At 35.1% G+C, this 13,992-nt stretch overlaps 1 protein-coding gene across 3 annotated transcripts in view; it reads left to right on the forward strand.

The window, feature by feature from the left end:
* KBTBD3 (kelch repeat and BTB domain containing 3) overlaps positions 1 to 13,701 on the forward strand; it is a 29,598-nt gene extending 15,897 nt beyond the window's left edge. For 2 of the 3 annotated variants that reach the window (XM_074335532.1, XM_019747820.2), the window contains 2 exons: positions 3,700 to 3,944; positions 6,062 to 13,701. In XM_074335532.1, coding sequence (XP_074191633.1) covers positions 3,724 to 3,944; positions 6,062 to 7,664 — 1,824 coding nt within the window. In that variant the 5' untranslated portion in view covers positions 3,700 to 3,723 and the 3' untranslated portion in view covers positions 7,665 to 13,701. Of the gene's footprint in view, positions 1 to 3,699; positions 3,945 to 4,890; positions 4,925 to 6,061 lie in introns of those variants that run through there. The other variant, XM_074335533.1, reaches the window with a different exon arrangement.
* The last annotated feature ends 291 nt before the right edge of the window (positions 13,702 to 13,992 follow it).

The following is a 13,992-nucleotide window of genomic DNA, read 5'->3' on the forward strand; positions in this document are numbered from 1 at the left end:
TCACTTCTTGCAAGATTTATTTAATTTTTTTTTTCTTTAGTTTTCAAAAGTTTGACTACGATTTTCCTTGGTATAGATGGCTTTAGATTTATTTTGTTTGGGTTTAACTCACGGTCATGAATCTTTAGGTTTATGTCTTTTGCCAAATTTGGGACATTTTCAATCATTTTTTCAAGTGCTTTTTTAGTCCTACTCTTTTTCCTCTCTTTGTGGCACTCTGATGACATGGATGTTAGGTTTTTCATTATATTTCCACATGTTCCTCAGGCTCTGTTCATTTGTTTTTCCATCTGTTTTTTTTCACTGTGTTACACAATGTTCAAATTGCGTAGTTTCTGTTGTCTTTCTTCAAGATCATTGATTCTTTCCTTTTTTTCCCCCCTCCATTCTATTTGATGATTGTATTTGTTCTAAAATTTCCATTTGGTTCTTCATATCCTCTCTCTCTCTCTCTCTCTCTAATTGGGGAATATTGGGGAACAGTGTGTTTTTCCAGGACCCGTCAGCTCCATGTCATGTTGTTGTTTTCAATCTAGTTCTGGAGGGCGCAGCTCACTGGCCCATGTAAGAATTGAACAGGTGACCTTGGAGTTATGGGCACTGCACTCTAACCACTGATCCAACCAACCATTCCCCCCCCACCATATCTTTATTTGCTGAGATTTTCTTTTTTTTTTTCCCCGTTATCCTCAAGCATGTTTATAATTGCTCATTGAAGCATTTCTGTGGATGGCTGCTTTAAAATTCTTGGCAGATAATTCTGACATTTGTGTCATATCAGTGTTGGTATCTGTTGATTGTTTTTCTCATTCAATTTTATATATTCCTGGTTCTTGGATATATAGGATATTATGTTGTAAGCCTCTAGACTTATTTAAATCTTGTGTTTTAGTGGGTTTATCCTGACACTGCTCTGTTGGGTTAAGGTCACCACCTCATTACTTCCAGGTTGCGGTAGAAGTCCAGGTTTTCCACCTCACTGTTGACCCCTGGGATAGGAGGGTGGACAGAGTTGGGAATTCATGCTCCCCTCTCTGTATCCTCTGATATCATTCTGGCTGGGAGAGGGACGGGCACCTTGTTATTACTCCCCACATGGTCTCCACTTACATCACGTGAGAGTGGCCTTGTTACTGCTGAGTGATAGTGAAAGTCCTGACTCTTCACTAGGCCTCTGACTCTAACCCAACAAGGAGAAGGAGGAATGCCATGTTACTACAAGGTGGTGGTAGAAGTCGACTCCACACATGCCACATGATCTCCACTTACGATTGGGGGGAGGTGGTGGGCACTGTTACCACCCAGCAGAAATTAATGTCCTGGCTCCACACTCAGCTTTTTCTGATACCACTCCAGTAGGAGGTGGGTGGGAGGGGAGTGAAGGCACCTCATTACAGCCAGGCAAGTGTGGAATTCTGGGCTCCCCATTCCACCGTTGGTCACTTGGGTGGGTGTAGAGACTGAATCTCCCACTCAGCTTTATGGTTCTATGAGTCAGGCCATGGAGAGAAGACCCTACATTGCTGTTACAGATTACTGATGCTCCAGCCCATTGCTAGACTAGAGCAATAGACCAGGAGTAACACCCAGTTCTTCAGAATTTCTCCCCAAGCCTCTCATTCTCTTACACTCCATGACACCCTCTCTCCTTCTAAATATGTCTCCCTACTTAGAGCTACTCAGAACAATGCTCAGAAAATTACTGCAGGTAACTTATTTTCCCAATAATCCTGCCAGTTGCATCCTATTACTTTCCCCTCTGCATGTGAACATGCACACACTCTTACACAGGCGTACTCTTCTTAATATAGCACATCAGCTATCCAATGGAATTTTCTGTGTTGATGAAAATATTTTATATTTGTACAATACAATACAATAGCCACTAGCCATCTGTATTAGTTGGGGGTTCTCCAGAGAAACAAAACCAACTGGAGAGAGATTGATTGATAGAGATTGATTTACTATACGAAGTTGGCTTATGGCTTATGACTTATGTGATTGTGGAGACTGAGAAGTCCCAAGATCTGCAGTCAGTAAGCTGGAAACCCAGGAGAATCCGTAGTAAAGTTGTAGTCCAAGTTTTAGTTCAAAAGTAGGAGAAGCCTGAAGTTCCAACTCAAAGAGAAAGAATCCTTTCTTTCTCAGCCTTTTGTTCTCTTCAGGCCTTCAATGGATTGGATGAGTCCTACTCAGGTTAAGGAGGGCAATCTGCTTTACTCAGTCTATCAATTCAAATGTTAATCTCATCTAGAAACACCCTAATAGACACACCCACAAATAATGTTTAGCCAAATATTGGGCACCCTGTGGCCCAGTGAGGTTGGCACATAAAAGTAATCATCACACTACATATGGCTACTGACCACGTGAAATATGGCTAGAGCAACTAAGGAACTAAATGTTTTATTTAATTTTAAGTCATTTAAATTTAAATAGCTATACATGGCTCATGGTGACTGTACACATCAGTAGATTGTCTCAGTCCTAGAAAGGAGCTATGATGCTGCAGGACCATTCAGACTACTTCTCCAGGGTCTGATTTTCACCTGAGCTTAAAACATTCCCTCAGGTGAACCAATCTGCCATGTAAAAAGTCCAGAGACCTTGAAACTGCCATGCTATGAGGAAATAAAAGCTAGCCATATGGAGAGTGCATCGAGAGAGAGCAAGAGAGAGCCGCATCTCTTCTAGAGATCCCATTTGAAGCATCAGAAATGTGAATAAAGAAACCATATTGGACCTCTAACCCAGTCTGACCTTCGGATGACATCAGCCAGAGAGGCCATCTGACTCTAACCATATGAAAACCCCATAGGAAGCTCCAGCTAAACCCACAGAACCATAAGAGATAATAAATTATTGTCTTAAGTCATAAAGTTGTGGGTGATTTGCAAAGCAGTAGATAACCGTAACAGAAATATACTGTGGAATCAAGGTTCGCTATTTCTCTGGCTCCCCTAGATTCCAGTCTTCTTTTCCTGTCTGTTTCCCACTTCCTTGCTTTTGGTGGTATAAACTTTCATGCTTAGAACTGAATTTTCAGTTTGGGAAAGTCACTGTTATCTGGCCTTCAGCTATCTGGGATTTCTCATCTCATGTTTAAAAGGGCTTTTTGAATAAAATTCTATGCTGTTTTCCTTCCCGCTTTCCAATAGACCAGCGTGGACTAATGCTTGCCTTTTCTTCCTTAGCAAAGGCCATAACTAGTTAATACTAGTCTTATACTCTGTTGTCTTTTAAAAATCTAACCCCAGAAGAGTCTAGCCAAGATCAGCATTTTAACATCTGCTTTGTTACAAGAAAATGGATGGGAGGGGAGAGGGATATATCGGGTACATACCCACGTGACAGTTACTATATAAATAATAGCTCTTACATAACAAGACTTGTCATCTAGTGATATCCTGTGAAAAGCTAATTTATACAATTTATAACTTGTGCTACTTAACAGATTATATAGCCTTGAACTTGATCCCTTAATAATATACTTTTTATTCCAGTGAGCACCATATTTATGAAAATTCAATAGGAATTTATTATTAAATGTCATGAAAACAAATGTTTAGAACAAGGTTTACTATCTTATGATTGTTTAGTGAGCATTTTAGTGTAATTGACACCAAGAGGGCAAATTTTAGATCTGAAAATTGTATTAGGACTACTTACATCAGTGCTTTTTTATTTTTTTCATTCCAGTTCTAAGAACAGATAGAATTGGCTATGGATAATTCATATGATTTCAATCAACGAAGCTTATGTAATGGAATTCCATCTGAAAAGATAAACAGTTTCCTTGTGTCAGAAGATCATGGACAAAAAATCTTGAGTGTACTACAGAATTTTAGAGAACAAAATGTCTTTTATGATTTCAAAATAATCATGAAAGATGAAATAATCCCATGTCATCGGTGTGTGTTAGCAGCATGCAGTGACTTTTTCAGGTACTTTATCTTATTTATCTATGCCTCAGGTTTTATAATATGGATAATTATTTTTTAAAACTGTACTCAATTTTTCCCCTACAGGAGCATGCAACAGTAATTTTTAATTCTCAAAAAGAGCTAATTAAAACTTAGATTTACCAGTGATTTTTTGAGTATGAAAATTTAAGACTAGCTTTTTGGGGAAAATGAAAATTATGATACCAGTGTAAAGTCTTTGGAGATAAGATTGAAAAGTAATTATACATATTATATAACTACTTTATGATAACTTGGTAAATTTGAGATAGTGTTAACTAGATACTTTAAAGATGAGTACAATGAAGTATAGAAACATGATATTACATGTGTCTTCTCAAAGAAAATATGGAAGCTGATGATAAATTAAAAATATATAGGCTCAAAACAATACAAAACATTTATTTTCTTAATGATAATAATAATAGCTAATACTTTGCATCAATTAATTCATTTATTCTTCTCATAAGTCGGTGAAATAGGTACTGCAAGTATCCCCATTTTCAGATGAAGAATTTGAAGCATAATGAAGTTAATTCACCTCCCCAAGGTCACACAGCTAATAAGTGGCAGAGGGTAGATACCCACTGAGGCAGCCAAGTTCTAGAGGCCATGCTCTTAATATTACCCTGAACGGACTATAGATGTCTTAATAACCTAATATAATTAACATCACAGGTTAATATTTCTAAGTTGATATACATTATTGCAATGCTGTACATAATGTGTAACAGGTGTATAATTTTTGTAACTATGTTTGTTTTTGTATTAAGTAGTATTGAATAATTTAGTGGGAAGGCTTCCTTTCCTAAGGGAGATGCAATATTTGGAAGCCCCCTCATATTTTTCTGTTAGATGCTAGTGCTTCTTTAATAGCTTCAGTTTCCCTCTGGAGTAGACTCTAATAACTAAATTGGTTTTCTCCCAGGTTATTTGAGCACCTAGGGGCGCTGCTCACAAAGGTATCCTGAACAATACCAGCACAACCACAAGTGGTATTAAACCGGAACCAAAACTAGTTGATCTTCAGTCTTAACAAATGTTTAACTGGTAGTCTTTAGTTCTTTGTTGTAGTCTTTCCACTTTACTCTTAATCTCTATTTGCTGTTCCACTGACAACCACCATAATGGGTTTGTTTAAGGTATAAAATGAATAACTCTGGATATGAAGTTAATATGAGGCTGGATGGCAATATTGTTCTTATCAAAACCAATAGTAAAATACATCTGAGTCTCCAACATTTGCAAATAATTTATATTTTTGCTTAAACTGAGCAAAAAAAGTTCCCAATTCCTTAGATTCTATCAGCTTTGCCATGTGGGGATAAATTAAAACTTAGGAAGAACTTTCAAACTGGTCTAATTATTCAAATCTGGGCACCCATCTCCATCTCTCAGTGGTTATTTCTACAAAAACTTATTTTTAACTTTTTTGGTTCGGTGTGATACATTGTTATTGTTTAGTTTTATGAAATCACATTCCCTTTTTCCTAAAGTGCTTGATGAAATGTGTCTTTTTAGACGTGTTTATCTTATTTGGTAGATTTCCCCACACAGGCAGATTCATTGGAAACATCTGATACCTCACTATATTCCATCTTGCACAGGTCTCACTATTGCCAAATTGAGAATTAATTTGAAAGAGATTTTTAAATTCTAAATCCAGAAGCATTATATATTTTAAGTAATGTTAGTTATCACCTACCGAGTTGATACTAATTAACCCCTAAATGAATTCAGCCATTGGAGAGATTTTACCTTAATTTTATGAATAATATATAAGAACATCAAATCAGTATACAAAATTTGAATCTTTTTATAGCCTTCTTTGGATTAGTTGCTGTAGCTCAGCTATAATGTATATATTTTACAGTGTGGGAGTTATGTATTAATAATGCATATGTTTTACAAATAACTGATATGGTACATAACTATTCTAGATATTTAAATAGTTTATTAGGATATTTTTAAAATATATTTCAGAAATATATTTTAAATCAACCTAAGGGTAAAGGAAAGCTTTTTAAGGTAATATTGAAAATTATCATCAAATTAAATATTTCTGTTTACTTGTTCTTCTGTGTTCTTTATTTTTGCAGGGCTATGTTTGAAGTAAACATGAAAGAAAGAGATGGTGGAAGTGTTACTATTACTAATTTGTCCTCCAAAGCAATAAAAGCATTTCTTGATTATGCCTATACTGGAAAAACAAAGATAACAGATGATAATGTGGAAATGTTCTTCCAGTTGTCATCATTTCTTCAAGTTTCCTTCCTATCCAAAGCTTGCAGTGACTTTTTAATAAAAAGTATTAATATTGTCAATTGTTTACAGTTGTTATCTATATCAGATAGCTATGGCTCTACCCGTTTGTTTGAGCATGCGTTATACTTTGTACAACATCACTTTTCTTTATTATTTAAATCCAGTGATTTCTTAGAGATGAATTTTGGAATACTGCAAAAATGTCTGGAATCAGATGAATTAAATGTTCCTGAAGAAGAAACTGTACTGAAAGTTGTCCTCAGTTGGACAAAATATAACTTGGAATCAAGGCAAAAGCATCTGCCTTATTTGATTAAAAAAGTAAGATTGCATCAGTTGTCTGAGGAGACACTTCAAGACTGTCTGCTCAATGAAGAGTGTTTACTCAAAAGCGCAAACTGTTTTGACATAATCATGGATGCAATTAAGTGTGTGCAAGGTTCTGGTGGACTTTTCCCTGATGCTCGACCATCCACAACTGAAAAATACATATTTGTTCATAAAACTGAGGAAAATGGAGAAAATCAGTATACATTTTGCTATAATATTAAAACTGATTCATGGAAAATACTGCCACAATCACACCTGATTGATTTGCCAGGATCTAGTCTGTCAAGTTATGGAGAGAAAATATTCTTGACAGGTGGTTGCAAAGGGTCATGTTGTAGAACGGTTCGACTTCATATTGCAGAGTCATATCATGATGCCACAGATCAAACCTGGTGCTACTGTCCAGTCAAAAATGATTTCTTCCTTGTATCGACTATGAAAACACCAAGAACCATGCATACGTCAGTGATGGCTCTCAATAGATTATTTGTCATAGGTGGAAAGACTACAGGATCTCAGGACATTAAAAGTCTCTTAGATGTTGAATCTTACAACCCTCTTTCCAAAGAATGGATGTCTGTTAGCCCGTTACCCAGGGGCATATACTACCCCGAAGCAAGCGCATGTCAAAATGTAATTTATGTTCTTGGCTCCGAAGTAGAGGTTACAGATGCCTTTAACCCATCACTTGATTGCTTTTTTAAATACAACGCTACAACTGATCAGTGGTCTGAATTAGTAGCAGAGTTTGGGCAGTTTTTTCATGCAACACTAATTAAAGCTGTCCCAGTAAACTGCACACTCTATATATGTGACCTGTCCACCTATAAGGTTTATAGTTTTTGTCCAGATACTTGTGTTTGGAAGGGTGAGGGATCATTTGAATGTGCAGGCTTTAATGCAGGTGCAGTAGGAATTGAAGATAAAATTTATATACTAGGTGGTGATTATGCACCAGATGAAATCACAGATGAGGTGCAGGTCTACCACAGCAGCAAGTCTGAGTGGGAGGAAGTTTCCCCAATGCCAAGAGCCTTAACTGAATTCTATTGCCAGGTGATTCAGTTTAATAAATACAGGGACCCATGGTTTTCTAATAATTTCTAAAAGTAGTGTGTGCCGAGACATTCTAAAATTCTTTCAGCTCTAGAAACCTACAGTGAATTTGTTAATAGTTGGTAAAAAGGTCTTTACATCTTAGTAAAATAAAATGTACCGTCTATTAGAGAATTACTATGAATGTACACTATATATGAATTAGCAGTTCCAAGAAACTTAAAATACAAAATACATTTTACCAAAAATATATTGAACATAATTTAATCTGGGAAGATCCAGGATCCTTAGTATTTTCATATGTAAATAAAACTCATAGGCTTTGATGTTTTCATTTTTAAAGTACTTTATCCATGAACATGAAAGACAAGTAAAAACAAGTACAAAGTTCACCGATTTGTACTATTTAGATGGGAGAAGTCTCTTTAGGTAGTCAAAACGAATTATTTACACTCTGTATTAAATGAAAAAGAAATCAGAAAGAGGTGATAATCCTACTTTGTTACTACAGGTATAAGAGTTGTTGAATTCCTATCTTTTCTGATCATTGAGCTTTTAAATCCTTCTTTTCTTTGCCCGCTGTTTGGTCAGAAATTTTTCTGAAATGCAGTGTAATTTCCCAGCCTTCTAAACTGTACACTAAACATGGCTTAACTTTTTTTATGATTCAACTCTTCATTAAGAGTGTAATGTACCATGTTATAATTCCATAATGATATCAGTTACTGAAATGCTTTTAACATTGCTGATTCTATTAGTTCTCAGTGTTAGTTGGTTTCACTTTCTAGCAGTATCTTGTCTCCTTATTTTCTGCTCAAGCTTAGTAAATTAACATCCTTGATTTAATTATTAGTTCTAAGTTATACCTGAGCTGATTTTATGTTAACATGTAACCCATTGAATGAAGTTCTTGGATTCTGGGATGGAAGTGCTAAAATACTTTTTCTGTGTCATTGCCAGGTTCCAATATAATTGAGGATGTAGAAAATCTGACCTCTAGATAAGTGGATCATTATCGTTGCATTTCTTAATCTTTTAAATGTCCAAATTTGAGTTGCACTAAGGAATTTCAGCATTTAAATGAGTACCATATCAGTTTTCTGTGATAATACATACCAATTGCCAAGCCCCATGTTGGTTTACTACTTTAGTAAATTATTCATAGTGAATTATTTTCTAAATTTAAAACAAATTACTGGGCTTTTGGTAGTAGTATTAACAACTTACATCTGTTGAGATGTTTAATCATCTTTAACCCAAACAATGGAAGAGTAGCAATTGTCCTGTTCTCAGCTAGGACAATTCTGCTTTGCAAGAGGATATGCTTTCTTCAATCAGTTTAAAAGATATAAGCATTTTAGGTTTTAAAACCCCTGATTTTACAGCTCAGGTAATGTGTAGATTGGATTTCTCTGGAATCAAATGTAGTTTCCTACACTCTAGTAAATGTTCATCTGTTGTAAATGGACTTATTCTTTAAAAGTGTTCCAAAGTGGAAATATACCTAACTGAAGGTTCTTTTACCATATAAATGTATGCAATCATAGGTTTCAAATATATTTTTCAAAATAGAACAAGATATTAGACTACATTATCATGTGAATCCAAAATCAGGGACTGTCCTTTAATCAGATGACAGTTGCATAAAAAGTATTCTGTAGAATTGGTGGCCTTCCTCCCTACCTACTTTAGTTATTTCTTCCCTTTCCTCTATGTATGTGTGTGTGTCTTTGAAAACAAATTAAGACCATAACAGTGGGTGAACTATACATATATGGATGTACTGAACTCTTAATTTAAGCAGATATAATTAAAATAAATAATTGTTTTAATCATTGACTCTATAAATTGTTCATCTCTTCCAGAAAGGAGAAACTAAAGCAAAATGGAATCCCTTCCTGATCTTGTTTCATTACTGTATCATGTTGATTTCTACCATTCTTCTCATTGGCTATTGATTTACGGTAATCTGGAAATATCCTTGTTATCAAGACCTAACTGGCTTCCTCTGCATTTGATTTAATATACTTTCTAACGCACAAGGTTTTTGTCTTAGTTTCTACAATTGTTGCAATTACTTTTAATTATTTTCCCTTATTGACCTGCCTTTACATCTGCACCTGAGTGCTTTTCATGAGTTATAACTGCAATAAAAGTAATGTAGTCAAAAATCCCCAAACTTTTCCTTTATTTACTATTTGGTTGGCACAATAGCAATCTGTGCTAGGCTTGGCTCTGTTAATATTTGATCTTGTTCCCTCCAATTTTGCATCTTATAAAGGTAGAACTTTCATTTGATCTCTCCTGGATCAAAATCCACAAGAACCCAACCACACACATGGTCAATGACTGAACTGGCTATATCTTTCTGATCTTGCCAATCACTGTGGCTTCACAGTCCAAGAACCACATATATCATTCTGGCCTCACCCTCCATTCTAGATCTCTGACATGCAAGTCTCAGTACCCTCAGAGGAGCTGTAAGGTTAGGGAAGAGGAAATAATATCCCTTTATCAATGGCCCTTCCCGTAGTCTTTGTTTTCTTTAAAATCTGCTTTCCTTTCATTATTGTGCTTTAGCCAACGCCACAGTGTAAGACAAAATGATTGTGCTCATTACCCAGATCACCTTCATTCTTGTGGGAAAATTCTGTTTAACATTTCTAATCCTTTGTCATTTGTCTTACTCTACTACATTTGGATTATGCACATAAAAAAATTCTAATATTGTAATGTCTTCTAAAACTGAAAGTAGGGATATGGCATTATTAAATATAAAAAGATTAAATTCAACATTTATATGAAATCAATGCAAAGTTAATGGACATTCTTAGAGCAATCTTCAAATTTCATTTAAAATATGGAGCACTTTGTTCATTTACTGCCTGTGTGACTGAGCAGTATGTAGAATATTTGCATAATCAAAATTAACTGCATTCTCATTAACACGCAATTCTGGTTTCGGGAGGAAAAGAGGTCTTTATCACAGCAGTATTCATTATATGCTACCCTTGAAAGCTGGAATATTTGAGAGAGTGACCACATCCTGCAGCATGATTCCATTTTTCCCAGATACCAAGAGCAATTAAATACGGGTCCAGTGTACCTAGCTCAAGGTATACAATTTGAAAAGCAGAATCAAGTATAGAGGAAAGCATCTGTTTGCATTTTGAGATTTGGAAGCAATAAATACAATGTAATGATTAAATATATTGTTGAATATATAGTGTTAATTTTAGATCATTCTCAGTTTAATTGGGTGCAGTGTCTGCAATTTCTTATATTTACAATTGAATGTGTAAGACAAAAATGTCTTCCAATAGGCAGCTCTAGAGGACAACCTAAAAACAAAGGCTGGAATTTATAGGGAATATTTCTGTTCAACGTAAGAAATACGTTATTCCACTTTATAAAGCCATATTTAGAATAAGACAAGTTATCACAGACTGTGGCATGTGGCAGATGAGTAGCCCAATAAATTCCTACAGAGGAATGCACAACCAAAGATTTCTACATTCTATTTATATATTTTTATCTTACTAGTTCTCTGACATGACTAATTACTTTCTCCTCCAGTTTGTTTAGCATTTTAGGCATTCTGAGTATCTTGATTTCAATGGTTTTGCATAGTCAAGGTTTCAATAGGACTTGAGCCTTAAAACTGTCATTTCAAGAGCATTCTTATTGAAGGGAATTTGCTCTTTGTTCTTTTTTAATTACTCAGGAAAAAGTCTATATAAATGGTGCTGGCATTTATAGTAAGCTGCTAATAGGGATTTTTCTTTCAGTCTACCATAGGCACACATTTGTTTTATAGTAAATAGAAACTGAAAGGCAAGTACCTAAAGTTTTCTCCTAAATTACTGTTCTTATTTCATTGCAGATATAGCTATATAGCTAAATGTAGTGATTCTAGTTAAAGATGGTGTGATTTGAAAGAATATCTTTATATCTTAAAAATCTAGATGTATTTATAAGTAAATTATATTTGATGACACTGACGCTCAATCAAATTTAATATCTCAATAGGGAACTTAACCAGGATGATACTATTACACACTTATCAAAAGGTAACTTCTAAATCATAGACTCATATTCAGACTTGAAAATAACCTTAAAATCTAATATAGCTTTCAACCAGGTATAGAAAGCCTCTCTAAATTCTAAAACACCCTTGACAGATGTTTTTTGTCAATTTCTAATTCAGTGCTTTCAGGGGTAAGAAGCTCACTACCTCCATTTTTGAACAGTTCTATTAAAGTTCTTCCTAACAGTAAAACCAATTCTGCCTTCCTGTAATAACTTCCAGCCCTTGGTCCTAGGTTGCCCTCTCCCCAAGTATTTGAAACAGTAGCATGTCTCCCATTTCAAGGCCTCATTTTCCTTGTTTAAATGCTTAACACTGTAAAACCTGCCATAATGGCCGGAGTTACATATTTCTCCTTGTATAATTGCCTCTATTTTAGCTCTGTCGCCTTTTTAGTGGATTGTACCTGATCAGCACTGCAAAGCCTCTTGATAATTTACGCAACTCATTCCCTTAGCCAGCTCTCTAGCTCCTACAAATCCAATTTGGGCTAAAGCCCTGCTCTCTCTCCTACCTCCATCAACACAATCACAAACACATATTTTCTGGGAAAGGAATTCTAAAGCCAAATTTTAGTAAGTCTTAGAAGCATTTGTCATTGGATTTGATTCTCAGAACTTTAAAAACCCTTCTAGAAAAGACTAAAAAGTTTACAAAAAATAGAAACCAAGGCAGTCACATCCTTGATGGTTAATGAGAGGACAATTTGTTCACAGATCAATAAATATCAGCCTTACTGTAATAATCTAAGTCTGGAGATTCATCTGTGCTGTTAGGCCAGTTGGATAGAGTATATTTCCATAAAACAACACCATTATTAAATAACCCTATGGGTCAGGAAGCCTTATTCATTTCATTAACTTTGACAACATTACCAACCATAACTTTCTAACTAGCTCAACAAACATGCTTTTGGTTCCAAGGGTAACAAGGTTGCTGGAGTAACTCAAGAGTAGTACATTTCTCTGAGTATCACATTGTGGTGTAAATATTTCTTTACATGTCTGTCAATCTTCATTTAATTGGAAGCTCTTAGGAATAGGGATATATATTCATCATTTCTGGACCTAGCAATTAGCACAGTGCCTGCATATAATAAGGCATCCAATAAACTGATATTCTATCGAGGCAGTATGTGAAGCAAAGTATGTTTATTATAGTTATATTGTTACTGAGTAGGTTCGATATAATTGTACATTTTGCAACTTATTTTCATCTACAAAGGAAATTGTTTAGACTTACATTAGGATTTTATATTTTAGAATGCTACCACATTGTATAATACTTTAGTAATCTATTAATGTATGCGTTATTTCTTTTTGTAATAATTGATACCTTTCTCATGTTTAAAATCTCTGAGAAATTGGATTAGTTAATTTATACAACTTCATTTTTGTGAGTATGGAAAAGTTAATAATGAATCATTTTTTATTTGAGAATGAAATTGCATTATACAGTGCACTATCCACCTGAGAACATGTATTGTTGATTTTATAGTTGTATAGTACATGTCTGTATAGTTGTTTCTTGAAAGTGAACTTGTAGTTTCAAAGTCATTTACCCACCTAATTTTCAGTACTTAGGAATTATTTGTTCTCAGAGAATTTTATTTATAATATCTAATTCTCTGTTTCCTTTCAAAGGCAGTAACAGATAAGACAATGACTGCAAATTTCATCAGTAGATATGGAACCCCGTTTTTCGTACAAGAGCATAATAGCTTTAATAACCTTTTCCCCACTTGGTGGGGTAGTGCTCAAAGCTACTTACATTGCATACACAAGTAATTTACTTCATTTCCCTATTACTGGATTGTGGGCTTTTGCCATATACTATGAGACATAAAATCAACATTTTTGCAGGTCCATGTTAACAATATTGACATGTAGTAAAACATTTCAATTCTACAAAAAATTGTTAATTTATTAAAATATGTCTCAGAAAATAATGTATTCTGTTTGTATTTATTATCGTTAGAAATAAAAGAGGTAGAAAAAGGTGGATGCTAAGGCTCTTGTTTTCTTGCCACCCCCTTCCCCTGATGCCTGCATGGCTCTGATGAGTCTGAGAATTGCTGAGAGTGTGGTGGGGGAGGTGGGAGGATTTTCAGAAGGGGCTTCTGTAGCTGTGATGACAAGTCTTGCAGTATAGATTTCAAGGTGGACATCCTAGTCTGAAAGAATAGAAAACCAGCTGGACTTCAGATGAGTTATAGGTGGGGAGAGACCTCCAGGCCCTGACTAAGCTAAGAAAGAACAGACCAGACATACATGAGCCACAAATGACAGCAGC

This window comes from Rhinolophus sinicus, linkage group LG06, assembly GCF_036562045.2.
Source record: "Rhinolophus sinicus isolate RSC01 linkage group LG06, ASM3656204v1, whole genome shotgun sequence".
NCBI lineage: Eukaryota > Metazoa > Chordata > Mammalia > Chiroptera > Rhinolophidae > Rhinolophus > Rhinolophus sinicus.